At 38.4% G+C, this 20,051-nt stretch overlaps 1 protein-coding gene across 1 annotated transcript; it reads left to right on the forward strand.

Moving 5' to 3' along the window:
- The first annotated feature begins 1,277 nt into the window (after nucleotides 1–1,277).
- LOC109415842 (uncharacterized) lies at nucleotides 1,278–18,916 on the forward strand. The gene is made up of 4 exons (XM_062851866.1): nucleotides 1,278–1,408; nucleotides 15,480–15,956; nucleotides 16,938–17,354; nucleotides 17,410–18,916. The coding sequence occupies exons 2-4, from the start codon at nucleotides 15,734–15,736 to the stop codon at nucleotides 17,496–17,498; spliced, it is 729 nt and encodes a 242-aa protein (XP_062707850.1). The 5' UTR covers nucleotides 1,278–1,408; nucleotides 15,480–15,733; the 3' UTR covers nucleotides 17,499–18,916.
- Nucleotides 18,917–20,051: the final 1,135 nt, after the last annotated feature.

Raw genomic sequence — 20,051 nt, forward strand, 5'->3', positions numbered from 1 at the left:
GTATTAGGATTATGAAGGCAAATCTACGGGCAAACGTTTGGTGGCCGAAAATGGACCTTGATGTTGAACGATTCGTTAAGGCGTGTCGAGGGTGTGCTTTGGTATCAGCGCCGAGCGTACCGGAACCAATGAGGAGAAAGGAACTACCATCGAGAGTATGGGAGCACATTGCGGTGGATTTTCTTGGTCCGCTACCAGACGGAGAGAATTTGTTGGTTTGTGTGGACTACTACAGCAGATATCTCGAGGTAGTAGAAATACTAGAAATATCGACCTCAACTACTATCAGAGAATTACTGACTATTTTTTCGCGATACGGAATACCCGAAATCCTTCGTGCTGACAACGGACCACAGTTCTCTTCGGAAGAATTCCGAAATTTTTGCGATGAGTTTGGTATTCACTTGGAGAACACTATTCCTTACTGGCCGCAGATGAATGGAGAGGTGGAACGCCAAAACCGATCTATTTTGAAGCGATTGCGCATAGCTCAAGAGCTTGGCCAGGATTGGAGACAGGAACTACGGAAGTATCTGATGATGTACCACTCATCTAGCCATACAACTACCGGAAAAGCTCCGGCGGATCTGATGTTTGGCCGCAAAATGCGAACAAAACTACCCTATGTTCCGGCGACAACAATAGATGCAGATGAAGTTAGTGATCGAGACAAGTTGGAAAAAGAAAAGGGTAGGGTGTATGCGGATAATCAACGTAGAGCGAAGCCTAGTTCTATCGAAGTGGGGGATCATGTGCTATCAAAACGGATGAAAAAGGACAATAAACTGAGTTCTGAATTTAGTCCTGAAGAATTTAGTGTAATTCACAAGAAGGGTACTGAGGTAGTGATTCGGTCGACTGAATCGGGAAAGGAGTATAGGAGAAGTGCTGCTCATTTGAAAGTCATACCGGCGAATACAAACAATACTGTTGATCAGTCTCCAAGGCCAAGTGGACATGTTGAAGAAAATGTAGAGCAATCTGGAGGACCACTTCTTAGGGAGGGTGCTTCAACTGATGAGGTAGCTAGGGCTTCAAAAAGAGTCAGGACGGAATCGAAGTTACTTAAAGATTATGTTACATATTGATGTTAAGGAATTGCTTATGCGATCAAATAAAGAAGAGGTGGGATGTAGGGTCTGGAGAGAAATGTAAAAACCTTGTTCTATATTTACCTTGTTTAACTGCACGAACGACGGCGACGACGACTGGACTGCGAACGGTATTCAGTTGAGTGAGAACCGTAGCTCAGAAGTTGTGCGACCATTGTGGTGAACGGTGTGTTCGTTGTGCGTCCGCGTGCGAGTAATCTTGTGCGTCACCAAGCCGAAAAGTGTATCAGCCATTGCCGGAGCGGAAGCTTCAAATACCCAAACCAATACCGAAACCCCCAAGAGAAAACCCTACAGTTACGTTTTCATTACCGGCGGTCTCTTGAAAGTGTTTTTTCCTCAATAACTTTTTTCACTTTTGATCCCACAATTCTATTCTCACAGTTTCCAATAGGTTAATCATTTCGACTTTCTAAAGGAGACAATTACTTGTACTTTCGCATTTGTATGAGGTAATTTGCTTACATTTGCCTATAAAGTAGTGCGGGGCAAAAGATCGCACCTAACAGTTTCCACAAAATAACTATTGAGCGGAAAGACAATAATTTCGCTTTTCATTGCTTAACGATTTCCTATCATGTAACCTTTAAAAAATAGCACTGCATTTTATCGAGATCTTTCTGTAGCTCTAGTAATAAAACTTTTAATGCAAGTACTTCAATGCGAACATTTGCCCCATACTTGGGGAAAAAGTTCGCACATGATAAAAGATAGTTTAATGGTACAAAGTCCATTTATTTCAAGTTGATTCATGTTTATCCTTTCACTACAGCAACGGAATGTGTTTTTTTATTTGGATCTCAACATCATTATTCGTCTTTCTAAATCGACTTAAACGTGATTTTGGTTGAAAATACTTTTTAATTCGTGATTTTATGAATTTCCCTTTTTTCTATTTTTTTAACATCCGTACACTACTATATTTTTGCTTAAAGCCAATTTAAGTTCTCATTGTTCGAGTCAAAAACATTTTGAGTTTTTGTGATTACTATTGAAATGTTTTGGTTTTTAAAAATTCTTCAGGAAAATTTCATTTTTCATATTACTTTTGGAAAAATAATGCTAGTGTTCAATTCCGCAAAACTATTTTACGATGATAAAATGGTTGGGGAAAATTTTGTTACATGTAAATAGTCGCTATTTAATACAAAAGAAACAATTACATCTCCCAAGAAACAATGCTAGCTGAATAACAGTTTCTTAAGCCAAAGTTCACTTAAAAGTGGTTTGTAGAGCAAAAATGTTTGTTGGGCTGAGAGGTCGCGAAAACATAATTTTTTAGATGATAAAAAAAGAAATACGCTTCAGAAGACATTACAAATTATTTTCAGATATGCTAAACAATCCTAGGCTAATGGCTAAAGTACAAAAATGTTCCCTAACCTAAGGGTTGAAATTAATAACTGTTATGTCAACATAAAAATAAAATATGATCCAATATTTTCCAAAGAACGACAAACCCATCAAATATCACGTCCACGTGGTTTCCTATGAAATGGCTGAATTTCAAAAAAAATATGAACTTTTGCACAAGTTCACTTATTTGGCAATTGGGCGGTGCCATGTTTACACAGAATGTACTTGTTTTCATGGCCACCTAGATAACACGGCTCCGCACAAAGGTCAATCGATTGAACACGTGCATTAATCCACATTCTTCTTCTTTTTTACCATGAAACAATGAACCACTACACAATGGTTCAGTGCCGTATCTATACCTTAACTAAAAGCTTTACATCTAAACTATTAGATTTAGCTATGTTGTCAATATTATGTAAAATTGAAGAGTTTTTAATTATCCAATTTAAGAAAGTTATCCTTGGGTTTCTTCTTTTTGGCACTTCTTATCTTATGATGGTTCTAGTTGATTTTCAATTTATTAGTATTGTTCAAAATTTCTAATTTTCATTTTTTAATGACGAAGAAACTAAAAAATGTTTTTTACCCTTCTTACACCCATAAGAAGGGTATAAATATCGCTCGAAAAACCGACTTTCGATCCGAGGCCCGGAGGGCCGAGTCTCATATACCAATGAACTCAGCTCGACGAACTGAGCAAATGTCTGTATGTGTGTGTGTGTGTATGTGTGTATGTGTGTGTGTATGTGCGTTACAAAAAAAGTCACGCACGTTTCTCAGCCGTCTGCCAACCGATTTGAGTTCTCTTGGAAGCAAATGAAAGCTACTACATACATCCTAGTAGAACGCAATTGAATTTTTTTTTCGATTGGACGTTTGGTTACCGAGATATCTCTCGAAGAGTACTTATGAGTCATACTTCTAAACTTTTTAAGATTTTTCACCAAGTGTATCATAATAAATATTTCGGCCGTTTGTCAATCGATTTAAGTTCTCTTGGCACCAAATGAAAGCTACAGCATCCTAGTAGATCACCCAGAAATTTTATTTCGATTGGACATTTGGTTACAGAGATATCTTTCAAAGAGTACTTGGGAGTAATACAGGTTAACTTTTTGAAAGATTTTGGACCGAGGGTACCATAATAAATATCTCAGCCATCTGTCAACCGATTCGGGTTCTCTAAGCACCAAATGAAAGCTACAATATCCTTGTATAAGGCCCTGAAATTTTATTACGATTCGACATTTGATTACTGAGATATCTTACGAAGAGTATTTCAATAAATTCTTTTTTATTATTATATTCACTTGTTATCTTGCATTAGTTTTTCACCAGTCTATGGGAATTTATTTTAGTCCATGGTCTGATGCTATTTTGGGAACCAATTCACTAGATGTCAAATTCACAATATTTTCTAGAGCTTTTGGTCAATCACACAAAATAAATTTGCTTAATACGCATAATACAATAATATTTTTAATAAGTGTAGGAAGGGTTCTGTTCACCATAGGTGGATTAAATCGGGTTTTTTGTTTAAGGTGATTAAGTAAATTTTGAAAATATGGTATTTTCATATAAAAACGGCCATAATTACGAAAAAATAAAAGGATACGAGATTTTAGTCTTAAACACAAATGTATGATATTACAAGTAAAAAAAGCATTCAGAGATTTGTGGACATTCATTGCTTTATATAAAAAAATAACAAGTTGATAATTTGATCTTAAGAAAAACTTAGACCTCCAATATTAAAAAAAGCATTAAAAATTTGAAGAAACTTCTACATTCTTGCATGAATTAAAAACTTATCATTTGGCCGTCGCGTATAGGGGTGAGCATGATTGGTTACCTCTCACCTCAGTCGGTGAGACAAAAATTTCTTATCACGTCTTACTTTGGAAGGAAAGTCTAGCTGTGCGTCCCGGCCCATGTGTCAATGGGTATGATATGTAGGGTATTATGTTTAGAATACCTCTTTTCCCGCACCTCCTCGCTTTGATATTTGGTCAAGCACTCTAGTATATATTCACGTGTTTTTAGATTAACCGTCAAAAAAAAAAAAATTGAAAATTGAAGTCGAAAAAGCTAGCCAGGACCATGTTGGCCACACTAGGGTTATTACCCAGTCAACCAGTCATCGTATAAGATGTTGAAATGGAGGCGATATGCGTACATTTTACATGTACCTAAATGGAGACATGCATTGATTGAGTCATCGATGTTCGTTGCTGCTAGGCTACGGCAGCTAACCTTGAGGGTGCGATATGCACTAGCCCCTCTCTGAAGCAATACCTTCTTGGTGGTTCCGGAGAGACGTAGGGTTTGGCGACCATAGGAATGTGTTTTAGTGGGTCGAGGAGAGAGTAGTCCTGGCTGCTACTGGCGTTGTAAAAGACGGCCTTAACCCCACACTACCCTAACCTTCCTTTTAGGGTGTCTGATGAGCAGATTTATCCCCCTATGGTTTAGAAGGAAAAAAAAAAATGGAGACATGCACGTATATGGCCTCCACTTTATCACCTTATGATGCAACATCTTATACGATGACTGGTTGTCTGGGTAACAACTATTATATTATAGTATTTGGAAGTATTCATTAAATACATTGTATACAAAAACTGAGAACCAAGCCGTATTCCTGTTGGGATGTAATGCTATAAATAGAAATAAACACATTTCGTGGCTATAGTGAAAGGATAAACATGAATTAACTTGGAACTTTGTACCATCAAACTATCTTTTATCATGTGCGAACTTTTACCCCAAGTATGGGGCAAATGTTCGCATTGAAGTACTTGCATTAAAAGTTTTATTACTAGAGCTACAGAAAGATCTCGATAAAATCTAGCGCTTTTTTAGGGAATCGTTAAGCAATGAAAAACGAAATTATTGTCTTTCCGTTATTTCGTGGAGACTGTTAGGTGCGAACTTTTGCTCCACACTACTTTATAGGCAATAGTAAGCAAATTACCTCATACAAATGCGAAAGTACAAGTAATTGTCTCCTTTAGAAAGTCAAAATGATTGACCTATTGGAGACTGTGAGAATAGAATTGTGGAATCAAAAGTGAAAAAAGTTATTGAGGAAAAAACACTTTCAAAAGACCGCCGGTAATGAAAACGTAACGTATCTTGAAAACTAACGGAGTTACGAATTTGGCGTCTTCGACAAAGTTATTCAGAACAGCATTTTCTACAACTCTTGTGAAGACATCAACCATGTATCTTGAAAAATTAAAAAAGTAAATTTTCTATCTCACTTTCAGGGGGATTGATCATTTTTACCAACAGGTTAAAAGAAGCACGTTATTGTAGTGAAAAACTTCCTCGAAGACACTATGATGCTAAACGACATGGTTAAATCAACAATTGTGCCATATAGTAGTTGGATTCTTTGAGTGCAATATAAGAAATCTTTAAAACATCATTTCGTAAAAACACCGTTTCTCGAGAATGGCTTGATGGATCTTCGTGAAATTTTGTTGATAGTTGTACAACCCCTAAAGCTCCGTGGTCAACCTTTTCCTTTTTTGACATCGTGCATTTAGCCGAAATGGCGATCGAAAAACCTCGAAATTTTTCGATTTTTCAAAATTTCAAATCAATGCCCCTCCCCTCTCCCAGGAGGGGGAGGGTCAAAACTTCGGATTTATGAGTTTCTAGTCGGGAGCAATCAGAAAAGGTGAAATTTAGAGCTGGGCAAAAAATTTGTCCGACCGTGTATTTGTTTTTTGTTTTTGTCAAATCTTAATCGAGGCGGCAGATTATTGATTGTAAGGAAAAGAGGATATAACGGTTTTTTGGTTGTGCTCTTGTATGGTGTCGCGCTGTCCTCATTTGCCGAAAGTGTTATGAATTTGCCTTCTTGACGTGACATCGTTTCCTGCGCTAGAAGTCCTCCGTTGATATCACGCAAATCATTGTCAATAACGTGCTTCTCGTAATATTTGATCTGTTCGGAGTATTTCAGTACCGTTTCCCGAATTTACTGCTCCAAAGAAAAGACTACAAAAAAGTCTTTTTCGTTAGATTTACAATTTGTTATTGGACACCGAGTTCCTGCATTGGGTGTGCCAGTGTATCTGAAATGCATTAGATTTTAAATGAATTGTGTGATGTTTATAATACATAAATTAAAAATTCTTACCCATATTGACAATTTTTACAAAAACATATCCGCTCTAATTCATAATTATTTGGGAATATGCGTTTAAAAGACTCGAAGGTCTCTGGAAAGGTTTTATCCATGGAGATCACATTGAACATTCGTAAAATATGCTCAACTCCCTGCTGTGGTAGTTTATACTTAATGTAAATGATAAGCATCATAAGTAGCACATCATTTACTAGAATATCATTCTTGAACTAGATAAATTCACTGTTTGCGTCAATATGCTCCTAGAATAAAGAAAAGATAGCAAATATCAATACGCAGGTAATCATATAACAGGCCAAACTCGATTAACCGACTGATGATGATGTTATCCGCTTATCCGCGAGCGGTAATGGCGGCGGCGGGCACAACCAACCGATTCGAATTTTGACGTTTCGTGGGGATCGCAATCGGTTGGCGCCACCGATCGGTGGGTGAAGGGGTGAGGAGGAGAATGAAACTGTTTTGATTTTCCCCCGAGAAACGTCAAATTCCGAACCGGCTTGATATGCCCGCCGCCGCCATTACCGATCGCGGATAAGTGGATATTTGATTATCAAAAACCTTGACACTGACGGTTGTTAATGCCGTTCACACCAAAACAAAACAGCTTAATTAAATCATCTTACCCATTCCATCGTTCTTTCATTGCTCTCATCTTCAAAACCTATGGCGGTTTCCGATGCATCACATGCAATTGAACAGCTATGCTCAGATTGCGAATCTGGGTTTTCATAGCATTCATTGGAATCATTTAGTTGATAATCCCGAAATTCGAGCTCCATTTATGATGTTACTGAATAGGAACTGTTGCCTTCTTCTGGTGGATCAACTAAATTGTTTTCATCTGAAATATCTGGAATAGTATCTGAAACAATGGAACAAAATATAGTTTATTTAAAAAAAACTGCATATTTGTATATACTGTAAGTACACGAAAAATAATTTAATGATTTTATTTATGAAGATTGATTTATGTTTTTCATTAGAAACGACCTTATTGAATATAAAAAGTCAACTAATTGTGTTCATACAATGACCCAATAATAGCCATAACATTTCCTTATACCATGTATAAGTTTTGTGTTATGGCTAGAGAAGTATAAATTTCAACTAATAATTTCTCTAAGGTTTTGTTTTGAAAGACAAACAAAAAACGGCGCCAGATATTATTCAACGTAGGCCATCGTGACACGTTTTATTTCGCCACCAGCAACATTACTAGCAATAAAAAGAAGTATTGTAAACCTGCGAAACAACGCTCGAAAATCACGGTAGGTGTTTTACTACTTACTTTTTGTGCTAATAGATTAATCGGCATTTTTATTTTCAACAGGATAGGTTCCATTGCCGTGACTAACCTCAGCCAGAATGCTAACAGATTCCCTCCCGGCCAATACCCCAACACTCTGGCAGGCAAACGACGGAGTCACTCACTTGGTCGCAGCTGGAGTGCAGATTCTGGCTTGTTTCACGGAGTGCAGATTACGGCTCAGGTTTCACTATTCCCCGGCGTTCCAACTGGCAAAGGGCGGTGTCACGCGCTGCCGAAAAGGAGATCCTAGCTGATTCCGCTTCTCCTCAATTGTACTCCAGCAAACTGAGAGCACTGCCAATAGCTTCTTTGGTGCCGGAGCGCAGCTGGCACTGCTACACCTTGATGATCCGGCTGCAGCACCCATTGTCGGAACCGAGGGCGGATCAAGGATCCCTGCTTGCTCCACTGCCCTTCGACACTCTGAATAACTTAGGCACTGCAACCCGCTTGTTTCCTGCCGGAGCGGAAATTCTGGTTGGCTCCGCCGGCGTACCGGCTGGCAAAAGGTGGCGAAACCCGTTACCGGAACAGCGATTCCGGATGGCATTTTCGATTTTGAGTGAGGTCTTGAGTTGACAGTATACTATAGTTTGTAGTATGCTCTGTAGCCTTGTTGATTTTATTAAATGAATAAATAAATTATGTACGAAGCGTAAACAAAATTTCATTTTACTATTACTTTAGAGCTTTTAGTAGAACTAGTCGAGCACTTGACACTGAAGAAGTCTGTAAGTCACAGACGAAATAGGCATATCTGTCCGAAGATAAGCACAGTAGTAGAATTAAAAGGAATTTGCTCGTCCTTTCTAGTTTTTCTTTAAAAGAGTTATTCATTTTTTATTTTCTTTTGCAAAAGTGAAGTATTAGTGAAGTGTTTTTAAGTCAAACTAGAGTCTGAAGAAAAAAATTTCATTGTTTTAGTAAAAATAAGGAAAAAAGTAAAATATTAGGAATTTCAAACAAAATATACAGAAATATATTTTATTAGGTTTGATGCATACATACTATGAGGAAATTCTAATATAAATTATTACAAAGAGCAAATGGCATTCATAAGTTAAAACTTATACTTTGTACTCGGTGTATGTTATGTTTCATATAACGCACTCAAATGAGCTTTATTAGGAAAACGAAATGGCAAAAATGTATAACATTTTCTTATATATTCCATATGGAAATTTTTTTTCGTGTATTGTTTTCTTCATATTTATACCTGTCTCAGCATTTTCCAAAGATTCAGCGCGAATATTATGGACATCCTTGCAGCAAACAATCTCGTTAGTGGTGACCTGGGACTGGTTTGTTCTTATTCGCTACAAATGGTTCAATTAGCAATTTGTTTTTAATGAAAATTTAATGTAGGGTGATGATGGGTATTATCGGCAGGTTTGTTCGCTTCGTCATGGGGAGTTTTTGTGGGCCAAATTGCCTGAAATTTGGGAATATAACTCAGCTTAGTTGGGAAGGATTTGAGGCCAACTCGGAGAGCTACAGGTTTCAAAAAACCCCGCATGATGAAGAGAACAAAACTGCCGAGAATACGTAAGTTCCCCTATTACATACCTTTTTATGTATTTCTGGTTGTACCACGGATTCATTAACCAATAATGATTGGGCCTCCGCTTATCGCTCATTTTAGAGGCGAACTCAAAGTTTCTTTTTTCGCACTAAATATTATAAATTAAATAAGACAAAACTTACTCTAATTCCGCATGCATTCACTCATAATTAAATTTGACAATTGAAATAAGGGTTGGCAAACAAATCAATTCGAATTCCGGAATAATTCGCGAATAGGGCGTAACTGACAAAGCAATAACATTGTGAAAACAACAACCGAATTTTGCTGATACAGTTGCAATTCCTATTTAGTAGTAATTCAGACTAATTCAACATGAACAAGCTTAAATGACACAATTCTGACACATTTTCTTGATTTTCTAATAAAACAGTACGAATTTGTTAATTTTTGCACTAAAATTTGCATTTATTTAATTACGCCCAAATTGATGCCAGATAATGCTAAATACGCCCAATACTATGCGCCTTGAATCGATATCAATTTCAGAATCGCCCTTTACTATTCGCCTTGATTTTGATTTTGACAGGATTTCGCCGTTTGCTTTCGCTGTGTTTACGTTTTGATTTCAGTTTCACCTTTCACTATCGCCGTGTTTATGTTTTGATTTCAGATTCGCCTTTCACTATCGCCGTGTTTACGTTGTGATTTCAGTTTCGCCTTTTACTTTCGTAAACAAAAACACCAGGAGTGGCACGGTGTCAAATGTCCATGGACTTGATGGAAATCTTGAGCAATTTCAGGAAAGGACTCAACATCATTGAAAACATGTTTTCAATGATGTTGAGCCCTTTCCTGAAATTGCTCAAGATTTGTGATTGTGACAGCCCTGCAAATTTGCATGATGTTATCGTATAGACACTATAGGGCAGTGCATGAAATTATCTCCTTCTTTTTCACTCTTAGAGAAATTTTGTAAACAACAAGGCCACGAAACGTCAAAATCCCATACAAAATCAAAACAGTGCAGTGCCCTATAGATACCATAGATATGCGCAGATATTGTTGAACAATATTGCGCATTCTGTTCAGCACTGGACTGCGCACTCAGTCTTCATAAGTGCGAAAACGTTAATAAAAGTGCGCGATTGCATCAAACCCAGTTGGTGTCTTCGGCGCACTATTTCTTTGAATTATACTGGATAAGTGCTCTTAACACACCCACCGAGCAGTGTTGCCACATTTAAATCTGTATTTTGCCTTTCAAAAATCTTTATAATCTGTATCACAATTTTTTGTCAAAAATCTGTATCAAATCTGTAATAGGGTATCGGGATGCTTCGTTGGCATAGTCCCCTCGTTCGGCCTATCTTAACGTTAATCAAAAACTAAAACAAACACGCATAGCTGGAGATCGGAAAAGCAATGCGCCAAACAACTTCAACATTTCGTTTCAATTTTAGCACTTTGGAGCATTAAAATTGAATGAAAATGTAACTTTGTTTAGCTTTTGTAGACGCCATGATTTTTCGGCTTAGTGGGTAGTCTATACACATGATCATAAATGTCATGATTCTGGAATATTTCGAATTGACTTATCGATAACTGAACATTTTATGCGACGGTCAAAGACGCCATTTTGAACTTGTATATTTGTTTTCAACGAAAAATAACTATTTTACGAATTAAATGTGGGCCGAATATTGAGGACATTTTTTTCACTATGTACCCAAATCTTGGCCCATCAGTACATAGACGTCAACAACACCGAAAAAGTGACGTCAACAACATTGCTTGCGTATGAAGCAGAAAGAACGAACAGGAAGAAAGGTTTTGTGTGCGGAGATTGTAAAAATATAACACAATAATAAAATTGCTTTCTATTCGTTACTAAATTAGGAAAGAGCTTTAGTTTAAGTGGTTTATTTATAGTTATTTGAAAATTTGGTCCGAAAATGTAATTTGAAAGCTAGATTGGTGAACAAACAGTGATAATACTTCAGTTGAATTATTAAAAAATGAGAGAATATGTGATTCTAGCGCTTGGAAAGCAATAGGCCAACGTTGTATCCCCTAATAGGCCAATTTTTGTACCGTAGACCAACGTTGCATACCATCGCATCGAATCTTTTCAACGTAATTAAGTAAGTTCTTGAATATTTACGTAAGTATTCTTCCAGTTGGAGAAACATGCACTGCCTAGAGTGTGTGATAGGGTCAACACATCATTTCTAGTGCTATGAATTCACGAGTTATGGTCAAAATTGTCAAGGCGGCTGGCATATTAGGCCAAGGAATGGTACACATACCCTATTTCCCGAAAAATCTGTTTAAAACTCTGTAAGTTTCTGAAAAATCTGTATAATCTGTATCATTTCCAAAAATCTGTAATATTGGTATACAGAATTCTGTATGAAAAGCTGCTAGAAAATCTGCATGATTACAGAAAAATCTGTATATGTGGCATCCCTGCCACCGAGTTGTTTTGTTGCTATCGCGCACTTTTATTTAAGTTTTCGCACTCTTGAAAACTCGTGCGCTAGTCAAGAGGTGAACTAAATGCGATATATAATTTTACTGTTTGCCGAGCGAATATGGCGTTATGCAATCCATTGCCGCTATGGATTACTGCACGAATTAATACTGGCCTGCTTACTCTCACACGAAATTTTACGTTGCGGCACCACCAAAACGACAAATTTTCAGTGAGAGTCATAGGCGCCAACTTAGGGGGGGCAAGCATGGTTTTGCCCCCCCAATATTTGATGATTTTTATTGATTTTTCGATTTTCCCATACATAAAATCCGAAAAACCAGGCTTTGCCCCCCCCCCCCCCAATAATTTGACCAAATTGGCGCGTCTGGTGAGAGTAGTAAGCAAGTCAGCATAAATTCGTGCTGTGGACTTTTATAGTTTATTGCATTGCTAACTGGACTGCGACAGAGTGCGGAATCTTAAATAAAAGTGCGATATTGCATCAAATCGTTCTGGTGTCTTCACCGCACTTATTCATCATGAGCTAAAGAATAAGTGCGGTGAAGACATCGAAACGATCTGACACCAAATCGCACTTTTATTTAAGATTCCGCACTTTCTCGTCACACTTTTAACGGCGCAATGCGCAATATATTGAAATCGTAACGTCATGTTCGATTGGCTGTTCGTTTGGCTGCATTTGTCTTCGCCTCCGCGAGTCTATGATATCTATAGGGCACTGCACTGTTTTGATTTTGTATGGGATTTTGACGTTTCGTGGCCTTGTTGTTTACAAAATATCTGTTAGAGTGAAAGAGAAGGTGATAATTTCATGCACTGCCCTATAGTGTCTATAGCCGGCTACCGTTGAACTGTCATTTGCTCGTGCGCGTATTGAAAAGTCATTTGTCGTGCTCGTATTGAATTGAACCGAAAAAAAATCTTTAATTTATGTGCAATAAAAATGGTTAAAACAGCAAAGAAAGGCGAGAAAAAATCGAGAAAAACAAATCAAAATGTTCGTATCGAAGCTAAAACGAAAAATCTCGACTTTTTGCTCGTTCCCGAAGAGGTAATGTACACACATGAACTGAAAACAATTGATTTTTCTAAAATCTGGTTTTCCTTTTGCAGAAGAAAAAACACGGTACGGAGGCACATAACCGTAATTCCGTAAAACAGCGCGATGGAAATCAGCCAACAGAAAAGTCAGTCCTTATTACTCGCGATTCTTTGGCTCGGACTGAGGAGAACAAGAAAGTACCTGCTCCACCAGACATCCGGAAACCAGTTATTCGGCTGCTTTGGTATAACCAGGCGAACGAACGTCAGGACTTGAAGGTGCAAACAAAGAACACTCATGAAAAGAACAATGGCGGTCACGAGATGTCAGACTACACAAGTCGTCCAAAGGGACCCATTCAGCGGAACCCGGAAAGAGGAGCACAGTCGGCTCGGGAGCATAAAACGAAGGACGGTGACTACGAAGCTCCGTTATATGGGCTAGAGCATATTATGGATTCCCCAAGCACTTGTAAGGAGAGGCTTTCAGCCCTTACCCGCTGTTACCCGGCAGGGCGGCTAAAGCAGGGTACCTCCACTAAATCTTGGATTTCGGATGAAATTAATCGATAAAATATACAGGGTGTTAGGTTCCTGAGTGCAAACTTTTTAAAGGGTGATAGAGGACCATAAATGGTGCAAAAAATTGTTCTACGCATATGGTCAAATCTCAACCGTTACGTAGTTATTGAACTCCCCATGTTTTTGACTCTTATTGCATTACCTGGCTATAACTTTAAAACGGTCAAACTTATCGCACTTTTTCAAACCTTATTCGAAAGATTATTGAATTTTCTATCAAATGGCATCTTTGAACCGATTGTTTTCTAGATCAAATAGCCTGAAAGTTGAGTGTTTTAATTTGTTTTTGTCAATTATCTTTGAAAAATGCGTAATAACTTAAAATTCTCTCTTTGGCAAAGTTGTGGTCCCTGTTTTACTCTACAATTTGTTCTTTGACATCAAACTTCTATCTCTTATCGTTTCCTTGCAATTTTGATTTAAACGTCACATTTCAGATCAGAAATTTGCAATCCTCATGGTAAGCACTTTTTTGCGCACTGTGCTGAACATTAAAATAAAAATTGCAAGAAAACGATAAGAGTTAGAAGTTTGGCGTCAAAGAACAAATTGTAGAGTGGAACAGGGGCCAGAACTTTCCCAAAGAAAGAATTTTAATTTATTACGCATGTTTTAAAGATAATGGACATAAACAAATAAAAACACGCTATTTTTAGCTATTTTGCTCTAGAAAACTTAGTTATTTAGCAAAATCAATCGGTTCAAAGATGCCATTTGATAGAAAATTCAATAATCTTTCGAATAAGAGTAAAAAAACTGCGATAAGTTTGACCATTTTAAAGTTATAGCCAGTTAAGGCAATAAGAGCCAAAAACATGGGGAGTTCAATAACTACGTAACGGTTGAGATTTGACCATATGCGTAGAACAATTTTTTTCACCATTTATGGTCCTCTATCACCCTTTAAAAAGTTTGCACTCATGAACCTAACACCCTGTATAATTGTGCAATTTCAAATACTTATATTCTAATCTGACCTTTTACCCCGTTTTCCCCTTTGGCACTTCGGCTTCGGTCGACTCGTTGGGGCCCTTCGATGAACAGCAGCGGTGGTGATGGTCGTCGTTGGCTTCGCTCCCGCACGGATTATGCGGAGCTTCTTCTTATTCTTCTTTCTTCTTCGATTTATTCTTCTTTGGGCACTTTCAGACTGCAGAGCAGTCGTCCTTTGCGTTTAGCTAGGAGGAAGAGCGGGCTCCTTTGTCGGATCCCCCTAGCGACGGTGGCGCAAATACGCCGGGCAAGCCACTTGCCGTGACTAGCCCTGGTAGTCTCCGCAAAGTACTACCACAGGTGGTGAGCCCCTTTTCACCTACCTGTCTTCGTTCTCCTTGTCGGTTAGCTACACGGGCGAGACTGGCTCAACTGGCTGAGCCCGTGTAGCGAGAACGGTGGGTTTTGGGATACTTTGCTAAACCGCCGGGAAGCGAATGTCTCCTTTACGTTTAGCTTCCCGCGATGGCGGCGATCCACTATACCCTGAAGCACTACTCACTGGCACTTCACTGTGCCCGAACCACGGGCCGGCACAAAAGTTCGGGGGGAATACTATTAACTTTTCACTCCCGACGAGGCTAGGCACAACCATCCAGCCTACGGACAACGCGAAAACGGCACTAATTAATTGTTCCGGCACGTCTTTCGCGGAGTTAAACTTGCGTCCGTCGCGTTTCGTGGTTCGACACTTTTTCTCCAATCAAAACAAAACAGCCACACACCGCAAACGATTCTTCTGCTGCTGTTGCTGCGTCGATGTGTGCAAATGGGGTGGGAGATTGGGGACAAATGACTCACCGGTACAATAATTTCGATTTGATTTCCCTATATTCTAATTAACAAAATTCAACTAGAAATTTATAAAAACAAAACAAACAAATTAAAAAAAAAACGTACAGGTTGGGTTTCGGTTCCAAAGCGAAACTTGGATAAACCGTCGAAGTCAACAGCAGTTCCACAGCAACAGCACAACCGAAAAGTACCGGCAGCAAATTCAACCCTACATCGAACCAATTCTTCAGTTCCACTTGCGAAACAACATGTCGTCGAAGCACATTTGCCAACAGATGGACGATTGGAAGACGTGAGAGCAGATATTCTCAACGATTGGTTGTCAGAAACAGGAGATACTAACGAGGACTTCTTGGCGGATATGCAAGATTTGGATGAAAACGTCAACATCGATTATGAACCACCATACGACGAAGAGGGGCGTTCAACATCTGTATCTGATTCAACAGATGATCTGAACTTGAGTACTGTCAGAAAATCATCTACCCTCAAAAGGACATATGCGCGTGCAATGCATCCTGCTTCTCCTTCACGTGCCGGAACATCGTCACCAACACCAGCAGCCGAAAACAACGCTCATTCAGGTAAGTAAACATATTCCTATGATAGAGTCACAGACGAAATTTTCATCGACCACGATTTAACTATCATTTTAAATCTTCATAGTTGTGGCTTCCATACACGGAGACAAATTTCGTTCGTTTGAAACAAAAATATTCATGTTTATTCAGTAAACTGATAAAATATTTAAAACTAAAATATTAATTTTTAAAACAAACTCAATTACATATTGATTTCTCCAATACCCATTGAAGAGCCCCCCCGTTCCGCCGTCGAGAACATAAACAAAACTCTCAAGTTCCAGCTGCATCACCAAACAAGTTTTCCTCTTGCAAAAAAAGGCAAGTTTCACCAAAAGTTTCCACGAAATCCCATTGATTTCGGGAGCGTATGTTATCTACATGATGTTGGCATTGAAAGTGCCACGCGGGAAGTGGATTTTCCTAGAGAAGGAAATAATTTTGTTAATTTAATTGGAAAACAAATATTTCCGCCGACCTGCCACAAAAAAACAAAAATTTTTACATTTGTTTCTAACATAACCAGTCAGAAGATACATGGTTGTTTCAAAAATGGATTGAATTTGCTTCAAATGTGACGTTCGATTTGCTCCAAACAGTTTTATTTTTGTTGCCAGAACAAATTGACAATTTATTTGAATTTACCTGGAATATTTTTGATTTTACCATGCTTTTTTCTGCGTGATTGACGATCTTGCGCCTATTACGATGCACAGGCAAACAAAATTGTCTCACCGGTTTCAGCATATATTGGTTGCAGTCGCCGCTACAGTAATTTAGCAGCGGGTACGTATTTTGGAGTGGTGTTTTGAATAATCGGTTTGTTTACGCGCTGTTTCCTTTGTTGTTGGATAAACATTGTTCTTTCATTGATTGAATATTCGCGCGATCGTTGCGAAATCATTGCAATGCTCAATATTTGACACATACCCATGTTTAGTTTAAATGTTAATCGCATAAAATATTTTCTATATTTGTTGACAGTTTGTGTATGCGGGCAGCAACCTAAGATCGACCAACTTAAGCAGCAGAATGATAAGTTGGTTACGGAAAATAAGAAATTGAAATGTTCAAATGAAAAAATGACAAACCGATGCCTGACCCTAACGGATGCACTGTACGCAAAAGTATTGGGCAAACCGCACGATGAAAATTTCACTGAGGTGGACGGATATCCTTATAAAATTAAGCTGAAGAAATTTTCTGAAGTTGCCGGTAGTCGGGATTACATTTTTGTCAAACTACTGCTGTTGGACATCTTCCCGGACGGTCTGAAAAATAAGACTCTCACAGGTCGTGTAACCAACAACCCGAATGGACGAAAAGGAGGCGAACGGGTTCATGTTGACGAGTCAACAGAAAAAGATCGTCTCGAACCTGCAAAAGTTAAATATATCGAAGGTAAATGTTAATTCTATGAATCATTTCTTGAAACTTATACTTTTGTTCTTTTCAGAGCGTTTCGTTGAGCACCGCTGCTACCAAGGCGATACGGCGGCTGTGGCTGGCGTGAAAATTAGACAGTGCCGCGAACTGATCGCATGAGTTCTCGTCTACTACGGAAAGAAATGACTCGATGCATACATGTTTTGTTTTTGAATTACAAAGAAAATTTCAAGTTTGTTTTAAAAGGTTTAAAAACTCGGAAGTTAATGGGTTGATACCAATGTTTTCTTTTATGTGAATAGTATCTCTATTGGTGTGGGATACTCCAAAGGATATATATATATATAATATATATTAATATATATTAAAAATAAACTGTTCTGAACATAATTATTTTGCTTTTTTTGTCTGCACAAACGAGAAATTCAGTATTATGAATGAAATCATACTTTGTTAGAATTTTGATCTAAAATATCAAAAAGCATATAACTCGGTATGTTAAAATTAAGATATATACTATATAAAACTGTAATATAATTTTGATATATTGTATCAAAACCGTATAACGGAGTTTAATATGTTTTTGTTAGAATCATAACACATTTTGTTATGTTTTTGATAGAATTCATATAATATTTAGTTATAATTTTTGTTATTTTAACAACATCCTGCATCTAAATTATAACAAAATATGTTAGATAAAGTCGGTATAACATACTAACATATTTTGTTATAATTTAGTTATGTTCCTCTAGTCGGGAAAATTCGCTACTCCTTTTGTGCGGAACTGCTCGCAGTCGCAGTCAGGCCGGATCAGGTTCCTCCAGCCGAGCCTCCAGTTGATTTTAGGTTCGCGAATTCTGTAAAACAATTTGCATCCATTGAGATATACCTAGCACAAAAAAACAAATTTAATAGCAAAACTTACCCTTGTTTCATCCGAGGTTTCATCCAGACCGCTGCAAGCGCTTCGAACTGTTGACCGAGGCAAGCTTTCCGTTTGTTATTGACTATCAGGTCGCGGGCGGAAATTTTGTTTTGTTTTTTTTTTTTTCAAATGCAAACTGCAAAGTTCGATGGCAGTACAGATACTAACGAAAGCTACTATTTGGCAAACTGTTGATTTCAAGTTGCATACAGTATAATGCACATGTGTAAGTGTGTTGCGCAAATAAAATCATAAACCGTATGAGAAAAGGTCATTCTATATTGCCACCATGTCTTCTGAGTTTGTATCACTATGTAATTCGACAATTTCTGCACAGTATGACATATTGTTATAGTTTGGTATGGGTTAAGCAGACGGTTCTTGATGATCGAATGCTTCAAATTTCATAGTTTCAACAGAAAAGCACCTGTTCATGGTACAGTAACAGTAACATATAAAGGAGACATACTGTATGGAGATGACCACAAACTGTATTTGTCTATGCGGGCTGTTTGAAGTGCAACGGAATGCGGAAGCACTGTGGTATGTACACAAAAAAATTCCGCAACTCTGCCGCTGCGGCAAAACGCAATGAGCGAGGATTTTCTGCGGTTAATTTCAAAACAACTTCACTTCGGTGAACTAGTTTGTTTCCTGGAAAAAAGTAATTATGTGCGAATCTGCAGCATTGCTCTTGCTCTGTCTCGCTCTATCGGTGGTAATTGTGGGACGATCTTGGGGACGGTAATGGGGTTATAGAGAGAAAATTAGTGCTGTACAAATCCAAAGATTTTAAGAACGAACTACCTGGTCAATCCATGAGATATAAAGAAGTTAATACGAAAGGAAATTGCAAGAATTCCATTGTCATAAAAGAAAGTTATGATTTTATAGGAGTCCGGGTATTAATTGTCAATTGTCAATTGACAATTGTCCGAGATTCTGCAGGAAGCGGGAAATACTATTCAAAAAAACCTAATAATTCGGCGAAGCTCCTCAAGTTCTTCAAAGAAGCTGTCGGTCCAAGACAAGCTAATGATTTCAAATGAAAGTTCGGGACTCTGGGAGTTTTGGAAAGCTGGTGTTTTTGAGTTCCTCATGAAAATAGCTCTTAATTCCAAGAACAAGCTGGCTAGTTCTCGACAATTCCTAAAAGAGTTCTATCAAGAGTTCCTCGATAATTCCTCCAAAATGCTCCCCGAGGAGTTCACGGGAATTCATCCAGAAGTTCTCTTCCAGTTCTTCCTCCAGAAGATTATCAGGATTTCCCCCGGAGTTTCCCGGGGAATTCCCGTGGGAGTTCCTTCAGGAGCTATCTGGAAATTTCTCCAGAAGTTCCCCGGCCTTTCCTCCAGGGAGTTCCCCGAGAATTCCTCAAGGAGTGTTCCGAAAATTCCTCCAGGGATTTCCTAGGAAATCAACCAGAAATTCCCAGGTGAATCCTCTAGGAAATCCCCGATAAATCTTCCGAGAGTTCCCGGGAATGCCTGCAGAAGTTCCCCGTTTATTTCTTAAGGAGTACATCCAGGAGTTCCCCAGAAATTCTTCCAGGAGTTCTTCGGAAATTCATCAAGGGGATTTTCGAGAATTTCAGCAAGAGTTCCCCGTGAATTTTTGTAGGAGTTCCCCGGGAATTCTTGCAGAAAATCCCCTGGAATTCCCCAATGAGTTTCCAAGAAATTCCCCCAGGAGTTTCCCAGGAACTCATCTAAAATTACCTCAGTAATTCCACCAGAAGTTCACCAATAATTCCACCATGACTTCTTCGGGAAAATTTCCAGGAC

The sequence above is a fragment of the Aedes albopictus genome, chromosome 2, assembly GCF_035046485.1.
Source record: "Aedes albopictus strain Foshan chromosome 2, AalbF5, whole genome shotgun sequence".
Lineage (NCBI taxonomy): Eukaryota > Metazoa > Arthropoda > Insecta > Diptera > Culicidae > Aedes > Aedes albopictus.

What these genes read in the sequence shown, in the direction of transcription:
- LOC109415842 (XM_062851866.1), top strand. Translation starts at nt 15,734, where the DNA reads ATGCAAGATTTGGATGAAAACGTCAACATCGATTATGAACCACCATAC. An exon ending in CGAAAACAACGCTCATTCAG is followed by an intron (nt 15,957 to 16,937) that starts GTAAGTAAACAT and finishes ATTTGTTGACAG; the next exon opens with TTTGTGTATGCGGGCAGCAA. An exon ending in AAAAGTTAAATATATCGAAG is followed by an intron (nt 17,355 to 17,409) that starts GTAAATGTTAAT and finishes TGTTCTTTTCAG; the next exon opens with AGCGTTTCGTTGAGCACCGC.